General features: G+C 40.1%; 5 protein-coding genes across 7 annotated transcripts in view; 2 read left to right on the top strand and 3 right to left on the bottom strand.

Annotated features, from left to right (window-relative positions):
• Positions 1-7,497, top strand: part of LOC139104492 (protein obstructor-E) — a 62,666-nt gene extending 55,169 nt beyond the window's left edge. The window contains exons 5-6 of the transcript XR_011546042.1: positions 6,182-6,287; positions 6,410-7,497. The gene's annotated coding sequence lies outside the window, so the exon portion shown is untranslated. The remainder of the gene's footprint in view (positions 1-6,181; positions 6,288-6,409) is intronic.
• Positions 179-4,723, bottom strand: LOC139104494 (protein obstructor-E). Its single transcript, XM_070660034.1, has 5 exons — positions 2,647-4,723; positions 1,857-2,051; positions 1,412-1,596; positions 852-1,084; positions 179-358 (listed from the first exon to the last, which is right to left on the bottom strand). The coding sequence occupies exons 1-5, from the start codon at positions 2,693-2,695 to the stop codon at positions 322-324; spliced, it is 699 nt and encodes a 232-aa protein (XP_070516135.1). The 5' UTR covers positions 2,696-4,723; the 3' UTR covers positions 179-321.
• Positions 7,498-7,598: 101 nt separating the features above from the next.
• Cpap3-b (cuticular protein analogous to peritrophins 3-B) lies at positions 7,599-11,257 on the bottom strand. Of its 2 annotated transcripts, none has more exons than XM_070660027.1 (7): positions 11,175-11,257; positions 10,655-10,952; positions 10,480-10,572; positions 9,562-10,340; positions 8,463-8,777; positions 7,945-8,341; positions 7,599-7,819 (listed from the first exon to the last, which is right to left on the bottom strand). In XM_070660027.1, the coding sequence occupies exons 4-7, from the start codon at positions 9,593-9,595 to the stop codon at positions 7,699-7,701; spliced, it is 867 nt and encodes a 288-aa protein (XP_070516128.1). In that variant the 5' UTR covers positions 9,596-10,340; positions 10,480-10,572; positions 10,655-10,952; positions 11,175-11,257; the 3' UTR covers positions 7,599-7,698. The 2 variants fall into 2 exon arrangements, with proteins under 2 accessions (XP_070516128.1, XP_070516129.1); XM_070660028.1 differs by lacking the exon at positions 11,175-11,257 and having other exon boundaries at positions 9,562-9,878; positions 10,227-10,340; positions 10,655-11,143.
• Positions 11,258-11,534: 277 nt separating this feature from the next.
• LOC139104390 (uncharacterized) lies at positions 11,535-19,702 on the top strand. The gene is made up of 2 exons (XM_070659839.1): positions 11,535-12,047; positions 12,799-19,702. Exons 1-2 carry the CDS (start codon positions 11,895-11,897, stop codon positions 16,126-16,128), a joined length of 3,483 nt encoding a protein of 1,160 aa, XP_070515940.1. The 5' UTR covers positions 11,535-11,894; the 3' UTR covers positions 16,129-19,702.
• Positions 18,606-25,081, bottom strand: LOC139104392 (aquaporin AQPAn.G). 2 transcript variants are annotated; one of them, XM_070659843.1, is made up of 5 exons: positions 24,600-25,081; positions 21,669-21,926; positions 21,306-21,590; positions 20,995-21,204; positions 18,606-20,368 (listed from the first exon to the last, which is right to left on the bottom strand). In XM_070659843.1, exons 2-5 carry the CDS (start codon positions 21,924-21,926, stop codon positions 20,330-20,332), a joined length of 792 nt encoding a protein of 263 aa, XP_070515944.1. In that variant the 5' UTR covers positions 24,600-25,081; the 3' UTR covers positions 18,606-20,329. The 2 variants fall into 2 exon arrangements, with proteins under 2 accessions (XP_070515944.1, XP_070515943.1); XM_070659842.1 differs by having other exon boundaries at positions 18,606-20,200; positions 24,600-25,079.
• Positions 25,082-26,996: the final 1,915 nt, after the last annotated feature.

Raw genomic sequence — 26,996 nt, 5'->3', positions numbered from 1 at the left:
AATTTTAATTTAAATAATGATGTATCTCTTAATTTTATCCGTCACTATTTTCTTTTATTAATTTAAATAATTATATTAATTTTTATCGTCTCAAACCTTTTGATCTTGAGACGCGTTTTTTAATAAACTGGAAAACTGGAGGAAGGAATTCGGGTTACGATTAACTGATCGAAAACCATTAAAGTAAAAATTAAATGTATTCCAAGGCATTCAAATAGCTAAACACACACATGGAGTTACACGCTGGGTGAAGAGGGTGACGGGTGATTAAAGTGAACGTGCGGCGTCCCGATGCGGGACAGATGAGCGTGAACGACTTCCCTACGGCTTCTTGCCGTCGTCCTTGTACCAGTCTTCGCTGCAAGGCAAACGACAATTGTTAGACCCCTCAAACATTGAACTAAAGTACAACGGCATTTAATTAATTTAAGATAAGCGATTTTATAAGTATATCATATGAAAAAAAAAAGAAATTAAAAATCCACGACTTTGTAACAATTTATATAATTTCGTTACGCCAATAGCGAGAAATAGAAATTAAATTTAAACGTCACGATTATATAAATTAATGATTTAATTAAGCACATAATATTTATAGAAAAAAAAATGTTTTCTTTAATTGTTAGCGGACAAGTTTAACCAAAGTTCTTTCATTTAATTTATTATAATGTATTTAAAGAGCATTAAGAAAATTATATGTAGCCGCCTGCATAAAAGATGATGTTCGACCGATTTCAGTATTTAATATTATGCGAAGTTAGCTCATCATACTAATTTGCTAGGTGGATCGTCGTGTCGTATGGAAATTTAACGACGAGATAATAATGTAGTTAACGGTAAGCGGCCCGTACCATCCGGGAACGTTCTCGGGTGCGTCGCATCTCTGCTGCTCCTCGTTATAAACGGTACCCTCGCTGCAGCCTTGCTCGCGAGGCGTCACGCCGTTCAGGCATACGTAGAACTTCTGACAATCCTCGGGATGCGCGAATTTAGGATGGTCGACCAGCATGCCCCTGTTGTCCACCTGACCCTCGCTCGGGCACTCGAAGCCGTCCTTCAGCTTCTTGCCCATTACTCCGCAGCCCTGCAATTAATTATTTTCTGTATCACCGCTGCATCAAGGAGATCGGCATTCCTCAGAGGCCCCCTAATTTAAATGTTAACGACGTTGCACCATTAACACGACCCACGCGCTAATTGCAGGGAAATATCTCATCTGTCTGTTGATTTGTAATTGTAATTGGGAGAAAGTGTGCGAGTTGTAGAATGTATATATTAGAAGTGAGTACTTTCTCTCAATTAAAGTTCGAGGAAATTCGTGGCTTTTATTACAATTTCGACTAGAATACTTCTGAATTGTTAACGTCGTTCCACTTTGTTCGTTGAATTTTTTTTCGAGGGACTCTCTCACCTCGCGACCCGCGCTGTCCGGCCACACGCAGGTTCCGCTGTACTCGTCGAAATGCAGTCCGGTGGTGCAGGTGATCTCGATCGCTTCTCCGTCGATGCAATTGTAGAAGACGTTGCAGACCGCCGGATCGGGATGCGCGAAGAAACCGTTTCGCCGCGGGCACTTTTTCGTCGGCTGCGGAGGCTCTGTTAACGATAAGCAGGCACTCAGTCGGTTGTGTAACGTCATTAACGTCAGGTTTAATATTTTAACGCGAAGAATTTTATTTTATAGATAAAATGGGTTTATTATCTTTACGAGTAATCTTTACGGAACTGTAAGAAAAGAGACGGTTAGTCTGGAAAGAAGTGCCTTTGACAAAATTAAGAAACGAAAATTATACTACGCGTATTATGCAAATTATATACGTTAACTAGATATGTTAATTAGCATTTTATTGTCTCACGTAATTCAAGACGATCGCCGCAGTCGACGTTGAAGACGTGGTCGCACTTGTTGACTTTGCGATTTAAGGGATCGAACACGAGACCATCCGGGCACAGCTTCTCCGTGGCCAAGCCGTCGATGCATTCGTAATACTTGTCGCATTGCCTGCTGTCTTCGTATTGGCCGTCCTTGTTCGGGCAATTATACGCGGCGTCTGTAACACGTTGCCGACGATAACTCTCGTCTTACCGCAGGCGGAAATCGATCCGACGCTTCCGGTGGACGAAGGTAATCGAACCCGTTCGACCTGCCGTCGAATTCTTGAACCGACGATTATTTCGTCGCGTTCGTTATGTAATTTTCTCTTTGCTACGGCTCCTACCGTACTTATGCAACTCTCCGGGCGAGAAAACTGACATTTACAATTTAGAAAGTTCGCTCTCGTACTGTCTCCGCGCCGATTCTAACAAGCATTTCCCCCGAGCCTACTCTCTTTCGCACTTGTCTTCTTTATATCCTCACTGTAATTCCGTCGGTCAGTAATTGAACTTGCTAATGTTAAGTTAATTAACGTCCAATGCCCCCAAGCTAAAATTTCACCGATAGCAATCTCATTTCACTAATAATTTCATTAATAAATGCGATAAATAATTAATTCAACTGTTTCAAAATATATTTAACATTAATTACGTAATTAATTTTGATATGAAGGGAGATAATTTGATAACGCGAGATTTACCTTTTATAATTAATACTTTAAATGGTTTTAATTTATTCCCGATTTTCTTCGGTCACTAAAAAATACTCACGTGTCAACGCGATCGCGCCTAGTAATGTGACAATCCCGGCTGCGAACATTTTTCTGGCTTGTGCTCTCTGTCGTCGATCGTCACGGAGTGATTCTCGATCGCACTAATTATTCACTGAAACGGACTGTTAATTTGGGCTATTAAATTTTTCGTCCGTCTTCGTAATGACCTCAGATCGCCTTCGCGAAACTGCAGCTCTTCGGGCACTCGCCAGCTGGGTATACCCCGAGGATCCCCACTATCACTTCACGTAAATCCCACTTTCGCCGTCACTTTTCATCGATGGACAGCCGAGAATGAATATTGAAAAGACAGAAAAGGAGCAAGAGAAAGATAGAGAGAGAGAGAGACTTTTACTTTCGTCTCTCCTCTCAGCACTCTCACTTCGACGTCCTTCGTTCCGTTTTTCTTCTCTGAGAAAATGTGATATGCATCAAAAATTTCCCGTCCCACTTAAACAGACTGCGGACTGTCGGTTGTACGTACTTTAAATAATTTTTTTTAAACTCAACCGGTGTGGTTAAAAATTTTTGGTGCATTCCACACATTATTTCTCTGAAAGAAATATATATTAGTACAAATAAATATATGCAATACATGTATACAGGCGCGCGCCTGTATTTTAATTAAAGGTAATAAGACAATTGTCTTATTTAATTAACTAAATAAAAAATTTGTAGAAAAGAGCATGCATCTTGCCAATCTGCATGAGCTTCGGCGGAGTTGGTGAGTTGAGCCGGTGACTGTAACATAAAATAAAACATATTGTAGACATGAATATTGGTTAATCAAATTAATAAAAAAAAAAGTAAAAGGGATATTTAATAAAGATTTTATAAAATAAATTTATGCTCATCAAAAGTTGTTCCGCCGAAGCAGGATGCCCCCCGGGCCTGCTCCTCCTCTCAGATGGGAGGTCGTCGTCGTCGAGTCATCTTTTCGCGCACTGGAAACTCTCGCGAAATACTATCATTAACCACTAACACTCATAATTTAAACACTATCACTCATATTATCTATCATATCATCATCATAATCACTATCACATATATTAAACACTATCACTCATAATTTAAATTATCACTCATACTTTAAATTATTATTAAAACACGGCACCCCGTATTATATACAAAAACGCGACACTGTACACTCACACACACTCACACACATAATATTCACCGCGCACTTTATTACACTATCACTCATACCTAGTTTAAATTATTACAAAACAAGGAAAAATTCGAATAGGACTTTAAAACTACTAAAATACGCGTCGCACAATCCGGCGTAACGCGAATCTCTCAAGCAGCAGATGCCAATTTCCCGAATTGCGTGCAGTAGCGCACGCACTATCAGTCACGGCTAACCAAACAGAAAACGACACTCCGCGAGGGACCGACGAATACTCCGGGCTGTACGACGATCCATTAAAAAATAAATTGAAAACGCGAATTATAACCCGAAAGCGCGAAACAATATTCCGATGACGAGAAAAGCGACCTTGTTTTGTAATAACTTAAACACGGCACCCCGTATTATATACAAAAACGCGACACTGTACACTCACACTCACTCACATAATATTCACCGCGCACTTCATAACACTATGACTCATATTCACCGCGCACTTTATTACACTATCACTCATACCTAGTTTAAATTATTATAAAACAAGGAAAAATTCGAATAGGACTTTAAAACTACTAAAATACGCGTCGCACAATCCGGCGTAACGCGAATCTCTCAAGCAGCAGATGCCAATTTCCCGAATTGCGTGCAGTAGCGCACGCACTATCAGTCACGGCTAACCAAACAGAAAACGACACTCCGCGAGGGACCGACGAATACTCCGGGCTATACGACGATCCATTAAAAAATAAATTGAAAACGCGAATTATAACCCGAAAGCGCGAAACAATATTCCGATGACGAGAAAAGCGACCTTGTTTTATAATAATTTAAACACGGCACCCCGTATTATATACGAAAACGCGAAACTGTACACTCACACTCACTCACACTCACACTCACTCACATAATATTCACCGCGCACTTTATTACATTGTCACTTAGAGCGTAACTTATCATAAAACAAGGAAAAATTGTTTGTATAGAAATTTAAAACTACTAAAATACGCATCGCACAATCCGGCGTAACGCGAATCTTTCAAACAGAAGATGCCGTTTCCCGAATTGCATGTAATAGTAGTGACCGGCAACAATAGCATGACTCACTGCGGCAACGGTGACTAACGCGCGTAAGCTAGGGTGAAGTGCGTCAGGCCTTACCGCGGATCGCGTACGTGAGTCCTGAAGTACCGAAAGAAACGAGAAAACGAGGGAAAAGTTGGAGGAAGGCATCTTCATGCTCTGTTCTGTTCACGACCGTACATGTGAGAGAGAACGCACGAGCGATCGCTAAGAAATCATTAGAGGCGCCTATAATGATTTCTTAGCGATCACTCATGCGTTCTCTCACACACGCACGATCGCGAACAGAACAGAACATGAAGATGCCTTCCTCCAACTTTTCCCTCGTTCTCTCGCTTCTCTCGATACTTCAAGGTTCACGTACACGATCCGCGGTAAGGCCTGACGCACTTCACCCTAGCTTACGCGCGTTAGTCACCGTTGCCGCAGTGAGTCGTGTTATTATTGCCGGTCACTGTACTATTAGCACGTCTTACCAGACAAAAAATCAGCACTCCGCGAGAGATAACGCGTACTCTGGCTGTACGACGATCAATAAAAAAATAAATTGAAACGCGAATTATTATATCCCGAAAGCGCGAAACAATATTCCGATCACGAAAAAGCATTCTTGTTTTATGATAAAATAACGTTCTCCGCGCACTAGATCACTCGCGGGATATTTACGACACTTCCGTTAAATCTTTAAACACGACCCTGAGACGTAAGCGCGGTCTAACTGTCACTTTAATACTTCGGTCGGTGTAACGAACGACACAAAACTTGCACGAAGCACCGGTATAAAACGCGCCGCGATATAAAATATTCCTACCGCGGTAGACACTCGCGGGATAGTCCACGACACTTCCTATTAACCTTGGATCCCGACACAAGAATCTAACTGTCACTTCAAGCGAGGTCCACGTCACCTTGTTGCGCGGTCAAAAGTCGTCGGTAGAATGACCGCGAAAACTTCCCCCAACCCCTTCAATGTTTTCCCTACTATCGCGCGGGATATTCTTTACCCCCTTGTGTTACCCCCACCGGGGAGTATTCACTATCCCGCTTTTTATCTTTACCGTTATTCAAAACGCGCAACCACCTTTTTCGTTAAATTTTGAATTTCGACTCGAGAAATCAATAGCTCAATAATTATCGAATAGAACAAAATATTAATTATAATTTCATTATCCCGCGAATATTCACTATCCCGCGTTTTATTTCTACCGCGCTTTAGAACGCGCTACCGCCTTTTTCAATAAATTTTCGATTCCGACTTAAGAAATTAATAGCTCATTAAGACATTGAACAGAACAGAATATTAATCGTAATTTTTCTGTTTCAGATAACTGTCTACCATTGAAGGAAGGACCAACCCGACATTCCACAGACATCCTGAGAGGAGGAGGAAGCCCGGGAAGGGCATCATGCTTCGGCGGAGCAACTTTTAGGTGAGAAATAATTGTTTAAATAAAATCTTTATTAAAAAAGAAAAAGATTTATCTATTTTTATTAACTTTATTAATTGATATACTAGCATCTCTACATTAATATGTTTTATTTTCTGTTACAGCCAACGGCAGAATACTCCAACTCCGCTGAAGTTGCAGATTGGTGAGTCGCATCATTTTATTTCTTTGTGGTTTGTAATTGGGGCCTTTCAAAAAATAGCGCGTCTGCATGGTTTTTTTCTAATGACATGAAATATAAAAGTAATAGAAAAATAATCGCTTTTGCATGTTTTAAATATCGTTTTTATCTAACATTTGAAAGTGATATAGTGCCTGGAAAAGTCATAAATTCGTGATGAAGAAGATAAGCATTTAAAGATCTAAGAAAGCGTTAATACCTAGGAGTATCGTTTGCTCGCATTTCTAAGCGAATGACTTCGAACGAAAGATAGTAAATTACGCATCGCTGACCGCCAGGAAATGACAGCTTTTCGTCAGGCTTTCTTTTCTGTCGTTTAACATTCACCTTCGTTCTCGCTTCGATTATTCTGAAAAATTGATTTATGCCACAATGCCAGTGTTTGTCGCAGTATTTACGTATTAATTTAAAGGAATATTACCGAGTGACACAAGTTTTAAGCATACGTTTCTACGTCTTAACTACGATCTTAACTATTTTTTTTCGTCACGCACAACGTTGCAATTATGCTCTTCCTGTCTGGCTCTCACTCTTGCTTTTGTCTCCTGATGCTTTTTCCGTAGAAAAGTGACAATTTTAATCATCAGCGCGTAGTTAATTTCTTTATTTAGATGCAAATATACATATAATGAATATAAATTGACGAACTCCATTTCATATTCTTGCCATGTCGTCTCCGAGTTCTTATCGATGTTCTAGCAATGTTCACTCATTTTGCCTTACATAAAATAATCTTTGTTTTACTGTCTTTAGACTTACGAAAGCATTACGTTAATAGACTTAAATTTTAGAAATATTTCCCATGTATGAAATGCAAGAAACGTCGATCGGCTATCGTACTTTCACCACTCGCGGAAATCTAAAATAAAATGCGATCTGAATTTGTTGAAGAGTTTCAGTATTGCGAGAAAGAATTACTAACGTTTAAATAAAAATACTCGACGCACTGATAAAATGTTAATGATAAAATAATAACGTATAATCGTTAAATAAAAATGTAACAAAGTCGTGCACTTTAGATAATTTAAATAGAAAAATTACTAACATATTTTATTAAACTGTTTAAAGTTAGATTAATACTATAATTAATTATTTTAAAGATAGGATTTACGAAAGAACGTGTGTTTATAGTAAAGATAAGTTTATTATACAATAGGTGATTTATAAAAATAAAATCTTAAAAACCTACACAGGCTTAATCTAGATTCGGCCTTATACAGTTGGTCTGTTGCTTTTTCTTCTGCTTGGTCCACCGGTAGGCTTGGGTTTAGGTGGTGGATTTTCCAAGGCGTCTAATTCTTCGTCAGTCAGCTGATCTTTATACCAATCTTTGCTGCAATTCAATTTTTTACTTCAGAAACACGTTTAACAATAAATAAGAAAGAGAATTTTTCTTTCAATTTAAAATTCACGAACTTTTTTTTTCTTAATATAAAAATATCAAAGCATAATACATACCATTCAGGTATTTTTCTGGCCCAGTCGCACTTTCCGCTTCGTTCGTCGAATGCTTGGCCGAGTTTACATCCGCTTCGTCTTGGTACCTCGCCGTTAACACACACGTAGAAATACTGGCAATCCTCCGTATCGGGATAACGCGGATGGGTCGCAGCTACAGATTCGTCGACTTTCGGGCAGGTAAAGTTGAAAAGTTCACGGGAACCGCAACCTTTTTTCTGCGCTTCATCCGGCCAGTTACAGATGCCGGTCTTCTCAGAAAAGACCAAACCGTCCGGACAAGTTATCATGTTAAACTTGCCCTCCACACAGTAGTAGAAAGTATTGCAATTCCTAGGGTCCTCGTGTGCGAAATAGCCGTGCATACGAGGACAGTGTGGCGACGGTTGCGGTTTCTCTATATAAAAAAATGTATAGATTAATAAAAAAAAATACAACTTATGAGCATAATTAAAATTTTTTTTTTAATAATCTCGGAACATTAGATCGCATTATTATTAACAAAACAGTTTGCTTACGTCGCTTAGGTCTCTTTGAACAATCAATGCCGAATGGCAAATCGCACTTTTCGTGTTGCGGGCTAAAATCGTTGAAGACGAGTCCATCGGGACATAATTTCTCGGTTATCTTGCCATCTTGGCAATCGTAATATTTATCGCATTGTTCAGCATCTGGAAAATATCCATTGGGTTCCGGACATTGATCTACCAGATCATCGTCATCCTCGTACTCCTGTTCTTGCTCTTGTTTAGTTTTCGGGGTCGTGGCTAAGGCGGCCTTTCGACGACTTTGCTCGGCAGCCTCTTGCTTCCTCGTTAAAGCAGTAACTACTCCTAAAATATTATATAAATCTAAGATTATATATATAGTCGACAAAAATTAAAAAAATTAAACTAAACATTTGAACATTTTAATTCTAATCATGGTTTCGATATTATTCTATTAACGTCAAATTGTGCAAAGTACTTTAATATATTTTTAGATTTATTTAATGTATAAAATTAATTCTCCTAGATTTTAATGGGTCAGGAAACTTTCAAATTCGCTCAAATCGTTTGACGTCGCGAGTTATTCAGTAAAGCCGATAACAAAGCGAAATAAAGAAAGAAAATAAAGGAAAACGAAAGTGAATGTTTTAAGGTGGAGGGTCGACTGGTCCTTCAGCGTATTTTCAAGGCGGTATGTCGTCTGCGTCCCTGAAGATATGCCAGACGACCTCGCGACCACGAGCGAAGAAAGTGAGAAAGTGGCTGAGCTCCCGTATATATACTTGGCTCGTTAGTTACCCAGAACTTAAACACGCTTAATCAGCTTGGCTTTCAAGCGCACTATTAGCAAATTCTACTTTGATATCAATAAAATAATCGGATAAAATACAGACGATCCTCAAAACGCGTCAGTTCTCTAAAAGTCTTTGTTTTAATTAATTAATTATTTTTATATCTAAGAGCTTTCAATTACTTTGAATTTATTAATTTATCATGTATCGCGGAGATAGCGTTATATCGTAACACTTACACGTAAAAAAAAGCTTCCAAAAAGAAATTAAAAACTTCCACTTTATTTCGAATCGTATTAGCTATCGTATTCCATTGACAAAGATTGATAAAAGCTCACCTAAACAGATCAGGAGAAGAACGACCGTCTTCATCCTGATGGAAGATAGCCCTGATTGAGAAAGAAAGATAGAGTGACGTCACTATGCGTAATGATCTTGTCGTAGTAACGCGGTTGTATCGATGACTAGAGACTACTGGGCCCCTTCAAACGTCGGGGTCTTATATGTGGCCCCCACTTTGCATCCATGGTTACAACACTTGGTGTTCACGTAGAGTCTATGGGGGGAAAACCGACAATCTTCTATATGGTACATATACATATGTATATTCACATGTACACGTCAATTTTCAACACGTATGTGCGTTTGCTTGTGTCTGGAATTGCATCAAAATTGCACGTTAGAAAACTGCATATTAGCGTACAATACATGTTACAAGTACATCAAAACTTTTACCAATATTCTTTACGTTAATAGCGTACATTTATTAATATAAAGATTTGTCCCTACTGTCACTCGTACGTATATTTTATTAAATTAATTATGAATTCTTTGGAGTAATTTCATATCAATTTAATTTCTCTAAAAATTAAAGCCTAAATCAATTTATAACAATTACATGCCAAGTATGAAAGTTCGAAGTAAAGTAAAATACGGCAAATGCTCGCCGCAAAAGCAGTGCATTGTTTTACGAAAATCAGGATTTTCTGGTGGCTTTATTTACCTGCGAGATATTTTTAGCATGTTGTCTTCCACCCATCGACAGAATAACGTGATATTCCAGTTTCGTCCCTTAATGTTTCCAGTTTTCGTTTTCGCGTATTGTTATCTGCCTAAGCTTTATTTAAAGAAAGTATGTAATATATTATTTATTTTTAAATAATGTTTTATCTTTAAATATGCATGTTAAATTTTTTTTTTAATATTTCATAAAACTTTAATAATTGAACAGAAAATTATTAAAAATCGTTACTTACAAAATTTTTTTTTTACCTCTTTATACGTTTATTCTTTTATCGAATTTTGTACAAAGTTTCTTCAAGATAATTTCAACCAGTAGGCCAAAGTTCCTGAAATCAACAACGTTAATTATATTTCTAAAAAATCGTATTACCTTTCTTTGACTATTAATAATTTTGCTTTATTTCTTACGTTATTAAATTATTACTTTCTCGATTGTCTGCTGACAAAAGACTGAACTGAATGAAGCGAGAAATCGTCGCGGATTTCAGTCGCAGATGCGAATTCGTGCGAGGAGAAAGGCTTGCTCTTTTCCTTTCTTTTTTCTATTTCAAAAAAACAAGAGTCCATACGTAATGCGGTGGGCAAGGACTTCACCTTGACATTCCAGGATTCTAATATCGGCGAGCATTCGGTTTCCAACAGGACAACGTCCCCTGATCGCCAGTTCGGTGGCCAGCAACTCCTTTCTCTCACGATCCTGCAAAACCTTGACACGTTGTGGTGTAGTACAATCTACTGAAACGATTCTATGATGCTCAGGCTCTTAAAGTTTAGAATATATTAGTGATTACGATCGATGCTATCGGAATAGACAATTATAATTACAACCGCGAGTGATCTTCGAAAGTCTCGTCATAGATCTCAGAATCGAAAAATCAAATGCCAAGTACTGGAACCGATAAATTAAGTTGAACCTGGTTGAACTTACAGATCTCGTAGCGCCGATCTCCTGCCGATTTATCGTAGACGTTCGTCATCGACGTCCCGGCAAAGAGCATTTTTATTATTTACTTTGCTTGGGAGTTCTCGAAGGTGTGAACGAGAATAGGTGCGCTATCTCTTCGCGAAGGGTCGCACCCAGACCGCCGCGTATTAATCGACGATAAGCGTCGCGACTTATCGACCGCGCGTTTCCATTCGCATGTCCGGGCGATACGTTCCCTCGGCGCCACTGCGCAACGACGAGAGACGGCGTCTTCCCTACGCGGCGGCGGAGACGCGCGTGGCCAGCCTGTTCCGCGTTCTTCCGCCATTATAAAGCGCCGTGGCGGCGTATCCGCTGTTCCCCGGCGAGGAGGCAACGTACACGGTACACGGCGGTGCTTACCGACGCTCGGCGTCATCGAGCGAGCGAGCAGTGCGAGCGAGCGAAAAATCAGGCAAGCGGACGAGCGGGCAACTAGCGAGTGAAGTCGAAGTGGCAGCCGGGCTGGTGAATTCGCGAGTTTATTCGTGCGATCTCTTTTGGTGTCCGGGCGGCGGAGTTGTTGCTCCCGACGGAGTGGTTGATCGCGCGCGCGGTTGCCGAGCGCGGTCGCGCTGCCACACACCGTGAGTGCGCGGTGAGGAAACGGCGAAGCGTGCAGGACGAGGAGGCGACGGAGAAGGCGAGGAAGTGGAAGTCGAGCGAGAAGAGACGCCGGCAGACATGGAGAACAGGCCGGCGCCGCTGCGCTCGCGGCGCGTCTGCCGATTCTGCCTGTCGGACACGGAGCCGCTGAGCTTCATTTACGACCGCGATCACAACAAGCCGTTCCAGGTGCCGCTCGCGTTGCAAATCATGTCTTGCGTCGCCATCGAGGTGAGTGTGTGGTCCGCCCCCCAGCCGCTAACGATACCCGCAATGGGCCACCTTCGGTGGCATCGACCGCCGGGGGTGTGCCAACGTTCCCGAGTTCCTCTTGCGGGTAACGTTTCCGCGAAATTTAACCCTCTCGGTGCCTCCCGTCGCGCGTCGTCCATTCGATTTGAATCCACGAGATTAGACGGGGCGTGCTGCTTCGGAAGTAGCGCATTGTTGTGTCGTCAAACGGGCCGATATACGATCGCGCGGTAACACCGATAGCGTAGGTGGCGATCTTGCTGGGCGATACGTCGTCACGGTTCTCACGTTCGCGCAGAGATGGCGGTCGCTTGATGACGCGCGTTTCCCGCCGGATTTCTCTTCGGAGATTTTTTTATTTTAAACTCTCGAGAATGACGACAAATGATTTATTTTAATAGATATATCCCGGCTAAAAAATAATATCAAGCCAAGTCCGTAAAAAAAAAATAATCAATTTTATTTAACGATAAGTAAGTGTATTTTTTGTAGACAACGTATTGCTTAATAATTTTTTTTTCTTTTTAATAGAGGTTTAACAAAATTTTTTCTATTGATTTTCGAATAATAGGTTTTTAATTAATGATTTAAGACTCGCAATATATAACTTTAAATTTTTTAAACGTTATTTAAAACTTACACAGATCCAACGATTACCTCTCCTGCAATTTCCGAATATCTAACACCGATGAGATTTCTTTTAAACTATTAATCGTCTTATTCTCGGTAGGTGTACGCCGCAGATGGAATGCCGCAAATGATCTGCAACATGTGCCGCTGGAATCTAGATCGCTCGTACAAGTTCAAGCTGCAGTGCAAGAAGGCAGATGAAGCTCTCAGGGACTATCCTCTGTCTGGAGTTTTGCCGAGACCCTTCCCACCGATTCCCACCGATCCACCATCGGAAATCGGCAGCAAGAGATCAGCTGAGTCCAGATCACAAAACGAGATCTCGAAGAAACAGCGCACCGACAATGACAATAGGGATACAAGAGATAGACACGAAACCAGAGAAAAGGATAGAGAAAGAGAACGCGAGCGACAGAATGAAAAAGGGAAATCCAACGATCAGCATCTTTACGAAGAGGAGCAGGACGGTGGCAGCGAGGGCGAACAAACGGTAATAAAGGAAGAAAGAAAATTAGAACCCGGAGAAATCAGAGTTCACGCATGTGATCAATGCGATCGTACATTCCCGCTGCGTCAAGCTCTGCTGTTGCACATTCAGCGCGGCCATCGCGACCGCAATTACAAATGCACGGAGTGCGATCGGCACTTCTTCACCAAGTACGACTTGGGCAAGCATATGACCACGCATTCGGAGGAGAAGCCGTACTCGTGCCCGATCTGCCAGAAACAGTTCTCGCGGCTGAATCTGCTGCAACGTCACGAGAAGGTGCACAGGGAAGAGACCCGCTACGCTTGCCAGCACTGCGAACGCGAGTTCTTTACCACGGAGGAGCTCGAAAAACACGAAGATTCGCTGCACAAGAAAGAAAAGCCCTACCAGTGTAACATCTGCAACAAGCATTTTCAATACAAGCAAGGTCTGGAGCGGCACGAGTTGCTTCATAACGAAGATAAAACTTTTGTGTGCGACTACTGCAAAGAAGCCTTTCACACCAGCACAAAGCTAGCACGTCATCTGTCTACTCATGCTGGTCATCGGCCGTACATGTGTAAATTATGTCCACGTACGTTCCTACTGTCGCATCACTTGACCAGACATATGCGCACCCATTCGGTGGAAAAGCGCCATGTATGCGAAGATTGCGGTAAGGCGTTCAAACGAAAAGATAGTTTGGAGGTGCATCAATTGACGCATACGAAACGCACAGGAATGGGCCTTACTTGTGACGTTTGTCAAGAATCTTGTCGTAATCGCGCCGATTATGTTACTCACATTAAGCAGCATATTGAAGCAGGCGAGAAAATGGGCCCGGACGGCCTGGCGCCTGAGAATAAGAAGAACATTGAGCTGGATTCTGAAGAAGAGGAAGAAGAGGAAGAAGATCAGTATTCTGACGACGACTACGAGCCGCCGGCGTACATTGTGAAGAAGCTGCCGAAGCCACCAAGGCCACCCTCGGAAAGCGAGGAGGACGACGACGACGAAGAAAGAGACGACAAGGAAGAGAAACCTGTGAAGCAAGAAAAAGATGAGCCTAAAGTAATGTACGTGCGCGATAAGGATGGCAACATGGTGAAGAAGACTATTAAGACGCTAATGCCAATCCAACGTCGTGACGTTCAAGAACAGAAAATCGTGAAGCAAGGCACTCCGACCTCGTCTCCGAGCACCTCCAAAGGCGCCACATCGTTACAGAGGGATGAAAACTCTAAGAGCGGCCGCGTGGATGAGACCGAGGCGCAAGTGCAGAAAATTGTTGCCTCGGTATTTAAAGAGCACAAGATTCCGTTGAAGCATCAGAGCCCTGGTCAAGATCCGAATAAGGAAACCGCACCTGTCACAAGATCCCAAAGCGCTTCCCAACCTCGCAAGGACGGCGATAAGGCAGAAATCTCGGAGTCCACTCCAAAGGCTGTTAACACCGTTAAGGTGATTAAACGAATCGTGGTAAGGAAATCAGGAGGGGGAAACAGCGATGGGTCACCAATTACTACATCTAGTATCAAAGAAGGAGATACCTCTCTAACCAGCACTCCCGGATCGCACAAGGTCAAACGAGTGATTGTCCGTAGAATTATTCGTCAAGGTGATACTACTCGCGAAGTTATCATGAATCCGGACGGCACCGCGATAGATCCTGCGGAGCTGGCAAAACTGCCAACTGGTAACGTGGTGAAGCGAGTAGTAGTAAAACGGTCGCTCGATAAGACTCAGAATCTAGTGCAGGCGGTGCTGCAGTCCGCGGATCTTAAGAAGACAGGAGACGTCACTACAAACGAGAAATTCGAGCTCAAGACTTCGGCGTCGTCTAGCAGTAGTACGCCGAAAAGCTCGACCGTTTCCGTTCAGCAAAAGACACAGGCAGCAGCTGCTCAAGGACAGGATCAGGAAACTAAGGAGAAGCTGGAACAATTAGAGAAACGAGTTGAGCAGCAGAGACTGAAGATCGAAGAGCTGCAGGCGAAGAAAGCGCAACAAGACTACGAAACAATCGACGAAATGTTACCGGAACGACACGACGAATCTGAGGACGAACAGCAACTCCCGCTGAAAAGAGTATTTGTGAAACGGAAACAAAGTATATATGACGAAGAACGAGAATATAATGACGATACGGAGTCGACGTTGACGAAGGAATCAACGCAAATAAAGGAGGAGCCTGAAACAATTGAACCGAAGCAAGAGGAAACTTCTGTCGGGGAGAAGATTTTCGAAAATGAGAAAGAAGTGGTCCAGAGTACATTGAAAACGACGGCGAGGGACAACAGCAATACTGCGTCAAGCGAAACGCCGAAGAGTCCGAAGATGAAGGGTCCAACAATCTGTAGCAACAAAGTGTACACGAATAAACGTTACATGATCGTGAAACCTGCCGATACATCGGAGGTGGAAGAGATGAGTCGCGAACTATGCAGCATTTTTGAGACCACCGAAAACGTGGTGAAAATGCAAGAGACAGTTCTGAGTAATCTCACGCAAATTTCCGGCATCACGTCAGCGTCGTCGACGCCAGACGCGAAAGAAAAGACCGATTCAACGATGGAGGTCGACGAGCCGGCGGATCAAGACGGTGAAATGCAGCTGAACGAACAGAGTGTCAAGGAAGAAGAGACGCCGATGGAGGTCGAAGTCGCGCAGGAAACGGTAATTAAATTGGATCCTGAAATAGAAGAACCTTTGCCAGCGATCGTCGCGCAGGAAGAGAGTCAGCCTGATTCCGGTACTATCGCGTTGGACAATCAAGATCTCTCCGAGACGGCATCGATTTTCGAAACGTCAGAGGATGTTCTGGAAGTAAGGAAAACGTCAGTCGCTAACCTGAGTGAATCTGTCATGGAATTGTCACATGGTAACGACACTATCAATTTAAATGACACTAACGATAGCCAAGATAGCTTAGAAGATAAGCTCTCGCAGATGGAAGGTTGAAGTATGTTTGCTTTTTTTTTTTTTTTTTTTTTCGGTCAAAGTGCTCTACCAAATTAAAATTACGTTCTTAAAATCATTGTAAGATTCCCGAGATCTCGCACGATTGGTAATTAATTTTGATACTTACAATTAGTATTAAATTAATAAAAATTAATCACTGTTCCGTTTTTATTGACGTTCTGGCAATAGATCATATTCTTGATATACAATCGAGATCTTCCAGCAAGATTAAATGAAAATGATACAACGTTGCAATTATGAATCAAATATTAGAAGAAGACTTGCATTAAAAATTGATTTTACATACAAATTATGTTTGAGTGATTTAGTCTAAAAGTAAAGTTTGAAATCGTTTCAACACTAGCTACAGAATACGCAGGACGTATATTATATACGACCTAAAATAGTAGCCTCTCATTTGCGTAATAGATTTTTATCGTTTATATGAACAACTGTACGTGCATTACATTCACATATAGCATGACTTTACGTTAAAACGCGTCAAAATTAAAGGAATAAGAGGATCAAATGCAATTTGTGCTTTAGTTGCATTACAATTGTGCTATTACTTACTAAAATTTTACAATTATAACATAATACTATTATTATATAATAATTACAGCAATATTAAATTGTTTGAACTATATCATATATACATATATATTAGAGTCATTATTATTATTTTAAAGGATATATTATAAATATGCTTGATAGTTTATTAGAATATTGATATAAAATTTCACCAAAACTCTAAAAATTATATTCCTTTATAATTAATTTCATTATTTCTTTACCCATTCTAAATTTCCATTTTCACGTTACGTTTTATAAATTGTGGTGTTTTTCCTATCTTAACACATTTCAGTATCCTAATATTAAAAATAATAACGTTAATTTCCAATTGCGCAAGACTCGACGAGAATCTTGAGTTCAATTGACAGTAACAGGCATTTATATATCCCGATAACGTAATCAAATACTGAAACCATTTCTATGAAGATACTTTTACAAAAGAATATTGCGCGATTTTATTTGGGCACACGCGCCTTTCTTTAAGTTGTTTTAATGATATCGAAAGTCGCGCTTATCGCATCAAGATCACGTTAAATTTTCTCCCGCACAGTTTATTTCTTTTAATTTTTTTTTAAGAATTAACAGTGATGAGAATAATTTCGACGAGTCTATTAATTATCGTTATCACGCAATCAACGTATTATTTGAGTAATTTAATACATCGAGATATGTACTATACGACACTGTACATTTCAAAGTTTTTTCTTCCGTAGTTATACAATTACTTTTATGATTTTTCTCGGGAGGAACTCGGAAAGTTTGCAACATTTTGGCGTACAACGTATCTTATTGATCCCACCGTATCTTATCTTACTTTAATATTGCAAAATTTGATTGACGCCGTTCTTAAAGTAAGCTTTTTTTTTTTAAGATGAGAAAGAGTTTTGATCCTACTTTACTTGCCTTTCACGTATTATTGTTAGACTCGATACAATCGCAATGAGAGGTCAGCTGTAAATATATGGTCAACCACCGGATGGTTTCATTGGCACCGGACTTGCAAACGGTATCAGTTGTGAGAAATATGTACATACCGTATCTCTCCTGGCGATTTTTTCATTCGCGTGCACTTTCGCTTTCGCCATAACAAAGTAAAGGAAGAAAAAGAATAAAAAGAAAAGAAAAAGAAAAGTCACGACTTACCGATCGCGTAGTCATCGGATTCGTCTTCTTTTTTTAGTTCTAAGGATTAGTACATAGCCAGGGCCAGTTGCACCAACCGGCTGTCATTCCTGGCACTCCTCCCCTCGGTCAATTAAGTCACTTTTACTATTTTTAATTATGATCAATACACGCGTCATTTAATTAAATATAATTAATATATCTATTTTAACGTCCGGAGATCTTAGAGTGATTTAATTATTTTACATTGTAATTTTGCTATCATTTTTAAAACACGGCGAAGGATCAACCGACTTTTAGCATTCGATTAAAATTAATGAAGAGCCACGATCAGTTCGATCGATTTAAATTGCCTTTTTCTCTTTCGTTTTTTTTTTTTTTTTTTTTTTATTGGTGCAACGGACTCTGATTCTGCAAGTCAACACATGCATAACAATGGGAGCATAAGAGATAATGAACTATAGATATACATTTATAATAATTATATTCAGAATTATTTCGTTAAAATAGTTAAAACGGTAACACGTAGGTTGTCCGTTATTCTGCAAGATACTTGGAACTATATATGGAATATGAAAATGTGTAAGTGTAGAAAACTTGTGATATTTATTACACCTTTTCTCCATTCCATCTCCTTCTGAACAATAGATATGGAAAAGGAAATTTAGACAGAGAAAGAGATTGGTACGTAATTATATGTGTATTATATACAATAATCGCACGGCGGTTTTTTTTTTTTTTTTTTTAATTGTGATTGCTAAGAGAGCAATAATACCAAAGAATTTGTATAAAAATTTAGACATTTTATTTCATACAACAATACACATAACGGTCACATTTATATATAGTGATACATACGCAATATGTACTCTCTGATAATTATCACTAATATCTAAATATTATTTTATCGTTTTGATATAGTGTATGTATAAAAATGCATATTTTTGCATGCTAACATGAAGTATATATATGATAAATTAGGCGTTATAATTAAAATATTAATTATTGTGTTTGCAATGTGCATTTATAATTAGTGGCTTTTAACGGTGGCAGGTATCTTACACATATTTAGATGATTCTTTTGTGCATGCGAATACATTATAAAATTCAGAGAGTATCTAGTCAAGTAGATGATATCAAGACACAATCACCCGTATATGTATTAATTTACACAAAATAATTACGAGCATGCATAATTGTGTTAACCTAATTGCGATACAATTGAAAAACTCACGCAAGCTGATAAATTAACTACACATAGAAATAATTAAGCAAACGAAACGGCAATTCATACAAAAGATAGTGAACAATTTTTCCCGTGATCGAATCTTTTGTTTGCTTGCACGTTATTTATTAACATTTCTTAATCTTGAAATGTATTACAACATCTTAATGAATCTTAATAACTAAATAAGGTTAAATTATTCAAGGCTGAGTCGAGTTAATATATGTGTATGCGTTAGCTACCAATAAGACATAACTACGTATCGTAATATGGTAAGATGCCAAACTTAAAATCACTCGGCGTTACGGTATTTAAGTTTCGTGATTTTCCGGGTATGATTAATTTCATTAATTGATCGAAGGGGATGCAGGAAAATTTAATCAAATATTGAATCGATTGATTATCAAAGGCGTTATCAAAATGCGTCTTGCGCAGGAAAATGGGCTGTATGTATATGTTGTCCAGTGTGGCATGAGATGTCGGCAACATGAATTATTTCGCAACGAAAGGTGTCTTTGGCTTTTCTAATTTTCACGATTACAAGACGATCCGTCGACGTCTAAACGTATCATACAAAGTAACAATATATCTGTATTACTGGGAAAACTTTTCGTTGTTATCTGGCAGGTAGTTTAAAAAAAAAAAAAAAAAGAACGAGTCTTAATCAAAATTTTAGAAATTTCTTACGAGGAATCTTAATTCGTTTAATTCTCCTGCATTTAATTATCTTCGTGACGTTAGTGTAAAGTCTTCAATTATTTGGCATTAAGGCATTCTTAAGTTGACATTTCTTTTAATAACAGTTTTTTTCAATTCTGCTATTTATGTTTAATTATAAAAAAAAAAGATTTTATTTTAAAGTTAATTAACTGAAATGCAAATAATTGCGTTTTTAAAAATCAGTAAGAACCGACGTCGTCAAGATCGCGTTTTTTTAAGCACCTCCTCCGTCAGATAATAACGCAATTTCAGAAGTTTTAGATTAAAAATACACGCGCAATATTTTGGGCAGTTTCTTTAAAAGCCATTGATAAAGTTCTTATCACATTATATGATATAAGACGATTTGGCAGAGTTGGCAGAGAAAGTCGGTTAAAATCAGTTAGAGCATCAAGCAGGACTGGTGTTTTTCCTGCTGGTAAGGTTCTGGAGCTGTAAAATAAAGACATTTTCATGTTCGCTATTTTATACATATATCTTTTTTTTTTTTCTTTTACGCGAACGCTCTATTTTATAGGCGAATTGTTAGAACGCTCTTGTATGTCTGGGCATCTTCGTATCTTAAAGTCCGCCACGTCCGCTGTCAATGTACTCGAACTTCTGTGGGATAGAGACGATCGTGGACTTAGAGTAGAAGTCTTATCCTGAATGAAATGGTGCACTTAGTTTCGTCGTGCGAAAAAAAAAAATTACCGAGACTCGTGAAGGCTAAAGAAATAATTGAATAGATAACGAAAAAGTACCCTTATTAAAAAAGCAAGTACTTCATATGCACTTTATAGGTTTTTTAAAAAGTTCTAATTGAAAGATAAAAATATATTTCTGTCGTATTTTAACGTCATACATTATAGCATGCATGAATTAATTTTTCTGTAAATTACACCTTGTGAAACAATCGGATAAGTACTCGTGCTTCCGAAACAAAGTCCCATCGTCAAAGAAATATCGAAATTCCAGCAAGTAATATTATTTATAAGTGAAACGTTAATGCGTTCATATTCTTTGATGCAGCGGCTTTCATGCGGATTAAACGTTTGTTGAAGCGTAAAAAGATGCCAGACTTACGTTTAGAAACTAGATTTTCAAAGCCACGTTCAGACACGGATAATTTAAGCAAGAAGGTTTATTTAAAAATTAAATTAAAAAAAAGAAAAATTAAAATATTATATACGGGATATTTCAACTCGTGTCTGAATGCGATCTCACATTCTCGCGGTATAATATACCTCTTTTTCCTCGGTGGCGACGGAGGCGTAAGTCCTAGTGGGTATTTCCGGTTGCTTGGCAGGTCCGATCACATGCACATACATGAGTGCGCCGGCGATACCGCCCATAATCGGACCTATCCAGTATACCCAATGATTGTCGAAAGTGCCCATCACGACGGCGCTGCCCAGCGAACGCGCTGGATTCATTCCTGCGCCCGTTCGCGGTATCTGATTGTTATAAAATTAAATAATGTAAAGCAATACTGTAAAATGTAGCAAAAAAAAAAAAAAAATTCGTAGACTGCTTCTACAAAAATCGAAGCACTTACGCCGACGATATGACCGACGGTGACTGCCAAACCGATGATGAGGGGCGCGATCCCTTTGCTGTCCGGCTTAGCGGCGTCACACGCTCCGCAAACCACCAACACTAAGATCAACGCGAGGAAAAATTCCACCCCAAATCCCTGCACCGGTGTGATCCCGTGGGAAAGCTTCACCACGCCCAGAAAATCCTCCATTGTGCTGGCCGAGAGGGCCCGTAGGATAGCCGAGCCCGCAATAGCGCCGGCACATTGCGCCACAATGTACAGAACGCCTCTGATAATTGGTATCTACGATCGAGAGACTTATTGCTGCAATTGACCTACCAATATTTGAACGAGAAATCGGTGCGAAAGCGGGATTATTACCTTGCCGATGACGACAAGGCCAGACGTAACCGCCGGGTTGATGTGGCCACCGGAAACGTGACCTATCCCTTGAATTGTCCCTGCGACCACCAGGCCGAAAGCCAGGCTGATAGCGATGACACTTCCGGTCACCACGGCACCGCAGCCGAAAAAGTTGAGTAACAGAGTTCCGAAAAACTCTGCCAAAAGGGCACGAGGAAGACCGACCTTCTTGTCGGTGAGCTCGTCAGCGCCCAGAGCGCCTTTTAAATTCACCATCTAGGATATAAATATAAAAAATAAGAAAAAAAAAAAAAAAAACTAACTAATGGAAAAGGAGTACGTATAAATTATAAAAGAGAGATAAAAGATGTACGTGATCCGAATGAGGATCGACGTAGTAGATCTAGATTTAGGACGCGATGTTTTGCGAATGCGGCTGCGACAACTTCGACAGATTAGATCTCTGCATGGTGATCGTCACATCCTCACCTCGAACGATAGATTCAAATTACCTAATCACATCGTCTACGCTCTAATTAAAAACAGCCTTTCTGCTCCGATCGAAACGCATTTTTATTTTTTAACGTCCGTATATTTCGTTAATTTTCGCATATTGCAATTAAAAATTTTACATTATTAATAACATTACAAGTTCTTTAAAAAAAAAGAAAAAAAAAATGCGGGTCGTACAATTACAAATATTTATCGGTAACCTCATGATTTTTATTTCTCTTCAATATTGAGAAAACTACTAGAGACGAGTTAAATATTACTTTAAACTTTTTCTCGCTTGTAGATATTTCCAAACTTTAATTCTTTTCGCAATTCATTACTATTCCGCTCACGCAGTTTCTTTTCAGGATGAATACTTGACGCAACAAATCATCGTCAAAAACAAACGACTTCCCTCCCAAAAATGACATCTGCCACGAGGATTACGCAATTACACGAGCGTCGTTACTAAAGTCGTAAGTCGCGCGAGATGATCCGATCCTACAGATGATGTCACAGCCCGAGATTGTTCCTCCTTCGCTCGGCTCTGTCATAGAGCTATTTGTCGTTCAGACAGTCGATTTGCTAAATAACACCGTCACGAAGTCCGGCGTGGTCCAAAACTAACTGAAATTATTCGCCAGCGAGTTTACGCGAGTCTTACGACGTCGGGTCCTAAGCCGAAAAGTCTTCTCGCGCGATATTTGATCTTTTTCCTAGCAACTTTAATGTGAACTTTCGTCGCTGTACTTTTACATTTCGCTCGCGTGGTATCATTGACTAAATTAGTTAATTCCGCACAACCGGCAATTTCACCGGCTTGTAAAAGCACGTTTAACGTTCGCACGTTAATGTAGAAGCGTGCGACAGCGTAAGTCCGTGGCGTGCTGGCGCGCTATTAAACATAATTGTAAACTCCTTTCTTGAACGTCCCGAACAACTTTTTTAATCCAGTCCCATCTACGCTTACCTACGATTGCTCATTTGAAAATTATACGGGTGAGATTTAATTGCGATAACTTCGAAGTTTTAACATTTCATGTCTTTGCACGGGGATTAGTGTCAATTATTTGAATAATCTGTCAACATACAGATAATCGCGTGGAGCAGAAACAGCGCGCGGCACGCATGTACTATAAATAGCCGACGAAACCTCGAAGGTTTCCAGGTGCGCGTTCTCGTTCCTCCGGTTTTTCTTTGTGAGTTTTTGCGCCATTTTCTTACGCCGCCCCTTCTGGGCTCCTTTTCACACGCTCCGGTACATTTGACGGTGAACAAAAAAAAAAAAAAAAGAAGGAAAGAAAAAGAAAAAAGGTCGTCCTTCGCCGTACGATTATCGATATCGCCTTCCACCTGGCGGCAATAAAACCCCCTCCGTTCGCTGCTTCATCTGGGAATCCACTTCGGATGCGTTCCTTTACAACTGCCGCCGAACGTTCCACGAAAGCGGAGACTAGTCGATTCGGAAGCATAAATCACCCGTTAGAACCTCAGTGATTTATCGGCGACCGTTAGAGAGATCGTTATCCATATACGGCCTCCCAGGATTTTTCCCCACCGCTTTATTTTTCCGTTCTGTTTCTCGTTGGACATTACACGGCTTCTTCTTAATCCCTTTAAAGGATCGATCAGCGATCGGCCGTGTCCAACCGGCAATCCGCTCGTTCCACTCCACTTTAGGCCGGAGCTAATAACTTTTTCATCGACTGCCGAGAGCTTAATTCCGACTTGAATTCAATTAATTAAACTTTAACGGTTTATCCTCGTACGTTTCAAGTAATTAAAGTTGCAGCGAAGTTGACAAATGTATCAATTTTTTAATCAACGCGTGTTGAAGTTTTAAATCGACGGCATTCCTTCTTGAAGTTAACAATGCCGATGTCAATTATTACGCCGCGCGTGCTTATCGACGGCGGAGATACCAAGAATAATGGAAAAACGTGGTGCGTGACTTTTCTGAAAACGACGATAAAGTAGCGCGATAAAATTGCGGAAATAGCAAAGACGTTCACGTACAGATGTCACGTATTTACTAGATGAGGCCGCGATTGGCATACGTACGTCGCGCTAAGTGCCAGTTTGATTCGAGTCGCAGCATTTTAATCCGGATTCGTAACGACGCGCGGCTCCGGGCTTTCAAGGCGATCGAAATAATGATCTAGATCTCGCACCGCCGACACGGAGCTTGCCTTACACGTTTGTTATCGTTCGCGCCTAAAATATTTCCGGCAGATCTCATCCTACACATACATCTGACGTGAGATAAACTCGAGCTCATATTACGCGCATTAATTTTGACAGTCACATCAGATTTATCTCGTTATATTTTTTAATTAGCCGAAAATTAAAAATTTCTTCCTCGGTGAAATTCAACAAAAGTCCGACATAAATAAAATAACTCGTAAACATTTAAAGGACCAATAGATCAATAAATAAAATAGCAAATAAATCACGCACCTTGAAATCGTATTACGTCCGGCTGAGTAATGAAAATTCCTTAGTCTCGTATTGATAAATTCTTGAGAATCCTTCGACAAGTTCGCTCTCAAGTGCGACGAGGGTTGCTTGGCGATTTCTTAGTTTTTAAAATCCTTCCGAATGCCGCGCTTCTTCTTTTACTAGAGAAAATCCTTTTGTTAGGGATCCTACGGAAAACCGGCTAACGGCGAAGCCAAGATGACTCCTTGAGAGCGACCGAGCCACAACTGTCGCAGGCTGAGCTCTCGAGCCGGTCGGGCCTCACGTAGATAGGTATCCGTTCTAGTAATTCTACCGGTTGGCTGGCGAACAGCATCGTAGTAGGGATATCGCGGTTAAAAGTGGTGAATGCACGGGCACAAACAACGTGGACGAGTCCGCGCGTAAAACGCGTGTACGTACACGTCGTTTTGATAAATAAAAAAATTTGCAACGCTCAAGACTTATTTCCGGTAACGCGTTGCCGATAAAAGCGCGGTGAATGATCTCCGCTTCAAGATCAATTTTGTACAATAAAAGACTTTGTTGAAATCGAACGTAACCAACGTTGAGAAGTCGACGGATTTTTTTAATCAATGCCTAGTTTTTAAACTTTTTTTTTTGTCGAATTTTAATATCGGAATAAAAATTTTTAGCAACAAGTTTGAAATAAAATTAATTATTCATATAAATGTGCAAGAATTATTGATGTAAAGTAACACGATACATTTTTTTTTCTGCCGTATGACAATGACATTATTGATATCTGCAAAAACGGTGGCCTTTAAACTTGAAAGAATTATGATAAATATTTCAAAAATAAAATATCTAGAAAAATAATTATAAAATAAAACGCAGCTGTTTCAGAAAAAAAAAAATCTCTCCGATAAACAAAAATCTCAAATATATAGTTTTAATGCAATTAATGGCTTAATACGTATACCTAAATAATTAAATAAATACACGCGTTTAAATACAAAGAGGATTGGACATCTTAAACAATTTCTAGTTATAGAGACGCTCAATAGCTCGGTGCAGTTAATGCGAACAGCTTTTTACCTTTGGTGCTCCTTCGATCGAATCTTTTCTGAAACGTATAATCGGAAATAGTATTTTCCCGGTAGGAAAAGGAAAGTACGGTTTCAACGGTACTTCCTTGCGGTGCACGCGATGCATAACGAAGGGGGAATCACCTAAGCGCGACGGCGGCTGCTTCGAAGATGATTTCATTTCAGCCTTAACCTGCGATTAATCCCTACGATTTAATTTCTTTCCATTAATTTCTCAATCATCTTTTTTTCCAATTCAAACTAATCCTTGTCAATTGCTAAACCTCTTTAAAAAAAAAACAATAGAATTCCTGCGGTAACATAATTGCTAATAAAACGAATATGTTAATAATTAAAAAAAAAAAGGTTTAAAATATAATAATTTCACGTATTAAATATTAATATCCGTGAAACATTGCGCAGCTTTGTCTCTTTTCGTCTTGTTAACTTAATCGCGTGAGCAAGCTAAGTATCATTAAGACAATTGGCATTCAGAAAACGCGGAGGCGTTGGCAAATGGCCGCGCGATGCGAGAAAATATTAAGTATGCAGCGGCTCTCCCGATTGATTCGTGTAATTCGAAACGCGATTCATCCCGTACAATTATCTTTATATCCGCTGATGATGGGCCTGGCCGTTCGCGCGCATTCAAGTAACAGGCGTACGTTCGCTACGCTCGCTTAAACATCTGCGGAATTTTCGCGAAAAATCGACTGCTTCTAATAAACTAAGCGTGCGTGTTATACAGTATTTAGCGCGGTAAAAAGTTCCGCTTACAGTAAACGCGTTCTCACGATGATTGATACAATGTAACCGCAATAATGACACTAGATTAACATCCGAAACGTTTTATTCACCATTGTTTTCACGGTATTCCAGCGGCGCGCGAAACTACCGCGAACAGGCCAATTAACCGCCGCAGGAATTAAGTAGCGTCGGCTCTGAACAAAGCGCGCCTTCGTTGCGTATATTATTTCGCCTAACACAGAACTATAATTACACCACGCTGCCGCGGAGCGAGAGAGGTGGATGGAAATAATTGTGCAACGTGGAGTAGCGTGCTCGGGGCTGCATAATGCAAACATGACGGCGCAAACGTCTCGTAAGAGAGTCGTATTGTTAGAATTTGTTGTCACTGCCGAGCAGCTGAGCTCTTGGCCGCGTTGTCATCCGGGCGCTGAATCAAGGCTCGTTCGGCGCAAAACTGCGAGCGTGCATATTTATTGTGTACTAAAACGCGCGCGGTAAAGGTAACCGGCGAAAGAGAACCACCGGGAGAAAACAGGAAACTTCTCTTAGAGATGATAAAACGGAGAAACTATAGTCGTAAAAGTAATCGCAAAAAAGA

Source organism: Cardiocondyla obscurior, linkage group LG07 (genome assembly GCF_019399895.1).
Source record: "Cardiocondyla obscurior isolate alpha-2009 linkage group LG07, Cobs3.1, whole genome shotgun sequence".
Classification (NCBI taxonomy): domain Eukaryota; kingdom Metazoa; phylum Arthropoda; class Insecta; order Hymenoptera; family Formicidae; genus Cardiocondyla; species Cardiocondyla obscurior.
Note: the sequence above shows the minus strand (reverse complement) of the source record. Positions and strands in the feature narration are given on the sequence as shown.